The sequence below is a fragment of the Saccostrea echinata genome, unplaced genomic scaffold (assembly GCF_033153115.1).
Source record: "Saccostrea echinata isolate AGI-Se365-2 ecotype Australia unplaced genomic scaffold, CSIRO_AGI_Sech_v1 ptg000056l, whole genome shotgun sequence".
NCBI classification, from domain to species: Eukaryota; Metazoa; Mollusca; class Bivalvia; order Ostreida; family Ostreidae; genus Saccostrea; species Saccostrea echinata.
The window spans coordinates 18,234,691-18,242,949 of NW_026889805.1; the positions used below are offsets into that span (position 1 = coordinate 18,234,691).

Here is an 8,259-nt window from a genome sequence, read left to right on the forward strand (position 1 = left end):
GTAAAAATAACATAAATTAAATATAATTTAATTGCCTTTCTCCGTAATTATATTTCATAGATTTCATTTAACAGAGATTGTAAAGTCAAAAACAGAAATTAAAAAAGCATATGGGGAATAAAAGAAGAAAAAATAGGGAGAGGCATAACTAGAGAAAGATAGGAAAAAAAACATACCAAGAGCAGATCTTACATTGTCATTATATTTAACTGTGAATCTCTCAAAAGGATGAAAAATAATCAGTGTTTGTGGCATTTTGTGGGCAATTGAAAATACTGCATGTCATTAGATGGATGAAAATAAGTTCAAGAAAATATTAATTTTTGGTTTGAATACCAGTAAAATTGTAATTTACGTTATCAATATATTTCTTAAAGAAAAACCAATTTAGAATTTTCACTGTCTCTTCCCAAATTAAATTTTAAAATCCTCTTCTCTTATGATTCATAAACATAAAATTAAGTCGCACAGGAATTCAGCTTAAACATTTCTAGTAAGAAGGAACAGAATTATTTCAGTTGAAAAATAAGATTAAAGCAAATAAAATTTGTTAATTACAAATTAAGAGAAAAACACTGGCAAAAAACAAAATATTCGAAGTGTTTTTATTAGTACAGACATAGTGCTAAAAAAATCCAAGTGAAACTGAATATTCATTTTGACAATATTTTAAACGATTTTTGACGGGTTCATTTCGACGTAAGATAATAACGTAAATTACGAAGGTATATACACTACCTATATTGCATATTGAATATTTTTGTCATCATGCATGGTTGAGTTCTGATATTTTGAAAAATAATTCTCCCATGTTTTGTTTGCTAAAAAACATCGACTTCTCACCCAAATAATGACTTTATTTTTTTAATGAAAGTTAGGCTGCATGTGGACGGATTATGTGAGAATAGGTGTTTTACGACATTCCCCATCAATTTGCGGCGTATATATTTTTTTTTATTTATTAATGCGTACTAAAATCATTTCGAATCATAAGCGAATTTTTCTAGAATATGTAAACACTCTGCGACATTGGTTTATGACAAGTTTTAAATACCTTTCTAGAAAAATAATATATTCCATGTGCAAAGAAAAATCTAGCATTTTTAATCGAAAATGCCTCATTCATGCAAAGTTGTTCGTTTATCTCTCAAACCAGAGCATACATGTATGCCATTATATGGCAAGAAATTGGTACTGTAGTGCACATAATCTTGCCATAGAAAAAAAGGTAGACATTTGTCTATACCCACCTATGAAAGATTTGTAATATTTGCAACACAGGAGAGATTGAAGATGAATTTCATTTTCTATTCAGCTGACAACAATCATAGGTTAACTTTTGAAAGGAACTTAATGATTTTTTTTTCAAGGAAAAATATCAAATAATGTCTTATACTAAAAAAGTTCAACTTTGCTTTAATAGCTAATGTCCTGAAATACTGAAAATAATACACTCATTTATTTAAAAAAGTCATATGTCTAGATATTATTGTATTACATAATAATTGTACAAATGATTGTATGATTTATGCATATCCTCACATTCTAGAAAATTGTATAAATGTATCAACAATTGATGATTCTTATATGTTGTGCCTTTGCCAATTATTGTATCGTGTTGTGTCTTGAGGTTTATTCATCATCAATTCAATCATGTATATACTTTTCAGTTTAATTTCGTCCTTATTAACATAGTTTACAATGTAGTAGTACGCTGATTGTCTTTCATAACTCGTGTGACCTATATACCGGTATATGGAGAGCGCTCTAGTGTGCTGGAGCTTCACCCATTTGTTTGTCCTCATTTTCGTAGAACTTACTATCTTTTTTTTACCTGTTTTGTTCTTATTGTTCCACGTCGAGCATGTTCATTCCGTAAACATGGTAAAAGGGTCAATCTCCCTCAGCTTTCTAAAACATATCAGTTTATTTTCATTATTTTACAATGCCTGAATGCAACGACAGGCACATATTATTGTTTTTGAAAAAGGGGAGGGGGCAGCCTGAAAAAAAATATTTGACTGATTTATCTTTGACAAGCAAATAATTATAATAATAATGTTAAAAAAGAAGAAAAAAAGGAATGAAAAATTGTCCACACCCCAAACTCCGTTTCGGGGGGGGGGGGGGGGGCTAATTAGGTTATTTCACTCTAAGATTTATTTATACATTAGCACATTACCTTGATTTAAATATACCGCAACCAAAAGGGGGGCTAGCATTTCCATGAATATTTTTGACAGTAAAAAGTTTTGTCTGGAAAAAAAAGGGGGGGGCAGCCCCCATCCCCGATATTACGTGCCTGAACGAAATTTACCATTAGTACTTCAAATTGTTGACTACCTGTAATAAGCATTATGTGCATGTATGTAAGTGACACTGAGGAAACAAAACAAGATCGAGGTTTCCGAGCCTGAGTTTCACAAAGCATTTAAGTAAAATAAAACGTATTAACTATTTTAAAGCAACTTTTTTTTGACATAATTTATAAAAATTAACAAATTTAGGAAATATCAGGTTAACAAATCTAATTACATTTTTAAATAACTGATTTTTTAAACGATTTTTCAAATGATGGGTAGATAGACGTCGTAATAGTGTGTTTTTGACGTTATGAATAACCGAGGTTCTTTAAGAGGGGTAATTAATTATGTCATAAAATGAAAAGTATTTTAAATAGATGCTCTTGAAATTTTAAACATAGGAAATTGAGAATCTCACAATCATTTTTATTATTTTTTATGTAAATCTGTGGTATCTGACATGTTTTGTTGTACTCCAGAAGAACAGGAAAATATCACGAATTTTTACATTTTGAGATGTCCCCTCTGGAAACCAGACGGTAGAATTTTGTGTTTCTTTCGTAAAATGTACAATATAGTATTACCCATCAAATAATATAATTTGAGCAAAAAGTCTATAGCAGCATTTGTATAATTTGCTCCGAAGTGCGAAAAAATGGCATTTTCCTTTATAATCCCATAGTAAATGTACCTGTATTTTGAGATGGTCCCTAAAAAATAACTAGACGGTAGATTTTCACTAAACTTGGCATATAAACTGAAGTCAATGTAAGGTACATATGGTATAAAATTAAAGAGTTTCACTATAGTAGTTTTCACACAATAAAACCCCAGTCGGCTCCCTTAATTTTAGCCACGTTACTTGTTCTTTAGTCATTTCTTACTTTTACTTATACATTTACTTGAATATATTTTGAGAAGACAAGTTACGTTTTTGTCTCATGCACGATCACTTTTTCTTTTTCTTTTTTTTTTTTATTTTTTTACCCCATCTCATGAATATGATGATCAATAAGTTTACAGCCAAGGTTGGGGAGCCTAGGTGATCACTTAGCTTAATTCTAATTTTCTGGTACATTTTAAAGTTCTTATAAATTGGTTTCATAAAGATGAAAAAAGATGATTTGTAAAGATGATTTGTCAACAGGCTTAGGTTTGCAGTCACCGACTAGCACACTTTCGTATAGCAACATAAAAACATGCAGGTATTCTTTTTTGTATTAATTATACACGCTAGACTCTCCTATTTAAATATCCACCTATACAGCTTGTCTTCTGAAATAAATCAACAAAAAAAAATGTTCTGCAAAATAGGCTTATATAATCGCACAAATAGGATTTTGTTTCCAAATACAGTTTTAAATTAGAAGCTAATTAGCATATGCCATAATAGGTCATATCAAAAATAAAAGTTAAAATTCAACTACATGTACATAAAAGTCATTTCAATTTGTTTGCTGTAGTAGACAAATTTAGTTTTGTATCTATAAAATTTACAATAATAACCAATTTACAGTAATAACACAATTGGTTATTCCACATCACTCTGAATGATAGTTTTTGCATTTTTTCCAGATATTGTTGTTGACATTTAAACGTAATATATTTTTTATTTAATGGTTTACTGGTTTATTTTCTTACAATGCAATTAAAAAAATTATCTGCTGATTGATACAATGAGAAATTAAGCCAGATGTGTGCCATAAACCCAGTTCTGATCAATAACTCTGGCTTTGTATATAAACATGTCATGATTTCAATTAGAGTGTTGTTTGTTGAAATTGTGAGATTGACAAAAAAATCACCATAATGCCCCCACCCAATCTTTTTAAGGTTGATAGTGTCCATCTTTTTTCTGTGATGTTCTAAATCATGCATGGTTACAATGAGTCAGTGCTTTTTTCAAAATTTAGAACAATCCATTTTCAAGCCAACTAATAATAAGTATAGTGCATGGCTTTCGTATTTTAAATTTTTGACGAGGTGTTTATTTACGTTGTCGTTATAAACATCATTAATTATCTCTGTAAAAAATTAAAGGTTTTGATATTTTATCTGATCAGTTGGTACCTTTATTGCGTAAAAGAATTTTTACTCTGGTAATTACAATTTTTATACATTTATTTTAACAATAATACATTATACATTGTATTTTAACCAGATATCCTCAAATCTAGCAGCTTGTACATGTATGTCGTATACTGTTGTAGGTAAAGGACACATAAAAATACGAGTAACATTAAAAAAAATAATTGATATCGAATAAAGTCTCGACATTCCATCATTTACTCCAAGACTTTGCTTGTTCAATAACAATTCCAGGGGTTTTCGCTCGTATTACAACAACAATAAATAATAATAATGACAGTACAATGCATCTTCAGTATCAGACTATATAAACAGTTCTAATATTTTTTTTATTTTGACTAAAAATGTTAAATTGTTGCATTCAATTAAATACAAGGATGTTTTCAAATGATTAAGCATTCTATCATGTTGAAATCGTTAATTAAAATGCAGCAGGATACATCTGTTAATAGATTCTAATATATACATTCAATTATGTGTTTCAAGTTCTATAATTTATGTTTCCTCTGCTGAAAATTGTGCAAAAAGATCCTGTTTCAAAAATAGAATTTGTTTGACAATGTCAGAAAAATGACTCTTTAGTTTATCTAAACTACTATAGTATGTTAATGACCTGTCTAGGTATATTTAAATCGCAAAGATTAACGACAATCCTAGAACATATATCCCCCGCCTCCAAATTTTTCAAGCTTCGTAACTTTTTAATGACATATTCAATCAAAACATACTGGAGTAATATCCATGTTATTATATTGGTATTAAAAGTTTTGATTTAATTTGTAGTAACCTCAAGAACAGAAATTCAATAGTTAATAAAGAGATATTCTTAATTTCGCTTTGCTAAATTTGCATTAATCTTTTCATAAGTGACCATTTTGTAAAAACATAATAAACTCTTCCTTAGGTAAGCAATAAGGTTAACCTTTGCTCAAAGTTTTATGACGTGTATAGAGCTGATGCTAAATTTATGAAAACAATCTCAATGTGAGACTTTTAAAAGTTCTTTTAAAATCCATTGTACCGCTTAAGATAAATTTTAAAACAATGACATCTATCAAAGTATAAAGATAATAGGTACGTCTAGGGCTGGATTTAAAGTGCGGGAACTTTATTAAAAGAAATCTGATCGAAGGCTTTTCTAACAATTCACGGTATCCAGAGTTTGATAAAGAACACGCATCTGATTCATTACAGATTAAATCAACTTTATCAAGCAGACTTGGACATGAATTTGCGTCCTTTTTAGTATGCAGATATTTCAAAATGGCTGTGAACGACTAAGGGTGGTTTCATTCGTTCTGGAATTCTTGAGTGATAGAGAAAACTAAATCAAAATGGCAGGAATATCAGCGACGACATCACGCCAAGGAACTCAGTTATCGGCTCGAACACGACCCACAACATCACTTCGCGGTGACGATGAAGTCGGCGAAAATCTTGTTATTTGTAAACTTTGTGATAAAGAGCTCACAACTCCAAAACATTTTCCATGTCTCCATACCTTCTGTGAGGGATGCCTGAATATCCACGCAAAAGCTGCAAAAGAGTCAGATCCCAGCGCTCAAATAAGGTGTCCGACATGTTCTGTTCCAGTCCCAGAATCTACAGAGGTCGACCCAGAGAAAATTGTAGCCAGACTTCCATCCAACTATCTTCTTTTGGCACACGTTATGAAGCGTCAATTGAAAACCAAAAGATGTAAGCCATGTCAACGTCGAACAAAAACGTCCACCGCTAAGTCTTGGTGTGCGGACTGCGCCGAAGCTCTTTGTGATGATTGTGTGGAGAACCATGCTTCTATCCAATCTTCAAATCGACATCCCGTTATTCCGATTACCGATGCCGAGAACAATCCGTTTACTATGCAGAAAAAGGTATACTGCGTAGACCATCCACGAGAGCAGGTAACAAAATTTTGCATGGAGCACCAGACGGCATGTTGTGGTAGATGCAAGACAGGAACCCACTCCCAGTGCACTTCCTTTCTTCCAATCGACAGAGCAATTGAAGTTATGCGAAAGAAACAGGAACTAACTGTTCTTGTGTCTCAGCTTGACACGATGAGCAGCAACGCTGAGAAAATCGTAGCCGAAAGAAAAAAAGCTGTGGAAGATCTTGCCAGCCATAAGACGGAAGAGGAAAAACTGATACCAACATTTCGAGAACGAGTAAATGAACATTTGGACAGCTTAGAAAAGGCACTAAAAGAAGAGTTTGAAGAATTACACGAGAAAGAAACGAATCATATAAGACAGGACATTGAGGTATTTGAACAGAAACTTCAGAATATCAATTATTACAAAGAGCTTCTAGATGCTGCAACCATGAACATTCCTCCACTTGCTGTCCTTACAGAGGGAGCGAAAATTCGACAGCAGTGTCAGCTGTTGGAGGAAAACATGCAACATCGTGCTGGTAAAATCGTCAGGACTCAGTACGAATTAAAGGAGACGGACCTCATTTCCAAAATGCCAACATTAGGAGTGGTTGAAGCAAAACACACAGCCATGCATTCTGATAAAACAATTGACCACTTGCAGTTGTCGCCAAGAAATCCGATCCGGATGTCAGAAAAAAGACATAATTTCTTGGCACTGAAGTACCAAAGTAGCTTAATATCGGGCGGATTCGCAATGAATAGAAACCTGATTTTGGTAGACAACAAAGGAAGAGAAGTTAGAGGATATTCCGATTCTGGTCAACGAATTGATACTCAAGTATGTCCCATGTATGGAAATCCCTTTGACGCAACTTTCCTACCAGACCGAAAAGGTACAAATATAATTGCTGTCACGATCCCAGTGATGAAAACGATCCAACTTTTAGAAGTAGGGCCAAAAACGTTAACCATCATGGACCGTCTCCATTTCAAAACGATAAACCAATGTTTTGGCATCACCTTCATAGACGGTAGAATCTTGGTTGCCTGCTTGAAATCCATAGACATATGGGACGTAGATCCGGAAAACCGATTAAATTTCTTCAATAACATGGAAATCGAAGGAGAAAAGGTCAAATACATTTGTGCAGCAGATCACAACCGTATATACTACTCGGATTCCGATTTTCGCGGATGTCTTTACTGCATCACAACGGATGGAGACAAAATTTTTCGATATTCGCATAAAAACTTGCGCGTGCCGATGGGAATTGCGTTGGATCAACGCGGGAATGTATACGTGGCTGGCCATTATTCCAACAATATCCACCAGGTGTCTCCAGAGGGAGGTCTTATCCAGATCATCGCCCCCGAAGACGAGGGCTTTAAGAAACCGATCATGATGATATACAACGGAGAAAAGATCTTCTTGAGCTACGAGAGTCACACCATCACCTATATGTATCCGTCATAAGATGTCGTGTTTAAATGTAATTTTTTCTTATTTTAACATTTACATATTTGCTCTGTGAATCCAAGAACTCCTTTAACATATCTTTTGTCGAAAAGTCCGTATGTATCTTAAATCGTAAATGTGTCAAATGCAACTTATAATTAAATACATGTACCTGTATTTCAATCGTAATCATTTTCTGTTGTTTTCGAATTGGCGTTAAGTCTGCACAATTGGTTATATGATGTAATGTCACTTTATGAATACTAGTGCTGTCACTTTTTGTATCATATATGTATACAGTACGTTTAATATAGTACAACAGGTACTTTGAATATATCCCTCTCCTTTGAGTTGAATTTCCTGTGATCTATTTCTTTCTGTGATAAATCTTTGGAAAAAACGCCCCCAAGCTACGAAAAAATGTTTACAAATGTACTAACATGTATTTGTATATATAAACAGTCACTTTTTTGTCCCCCTCTATCACTGAAAGGGAATATTAATTTGGGTCCGTCCGTTCGTCCGTCAATCTT

The 8,259-nt window shown here is 33.0% G+C and overlaps 1 protein-coding gene across 1 annotated transcript; it reads left to right on the forward strand.

The window, feature by feature from the left end:
- Window positions 1-5,559: 5,559 nt before the first annotated feature.
- On the forward strand, window positions 5,560-7,903 carry LOC133173195 (protein PML-like). Its single transcript, XM_061308149.1, has one exon. The coding sequence runs from the start codon at window positions 5,726-5,728 to the stop codon at window positions 7,742-7,744; it is 2,019 nt and encodes a 672-aa protein (XP_061164133.1). The 5' UTR covers window positions 5,560-5,725; the 3' UTR covers window positions 7,745-7,903.
- Window positions 7,904-8,259: the final 356 nt, after the last annotated feature.

Excerpts from the sequence above, each read along its gene's own strand:
- LOC133173195 (XM_061308149.1), top strand. The coding sequence starts at position 5,726 with ATGGCAGGAATATCAGCGACGACATCACGCCAAGGAACTCAGTTATCG.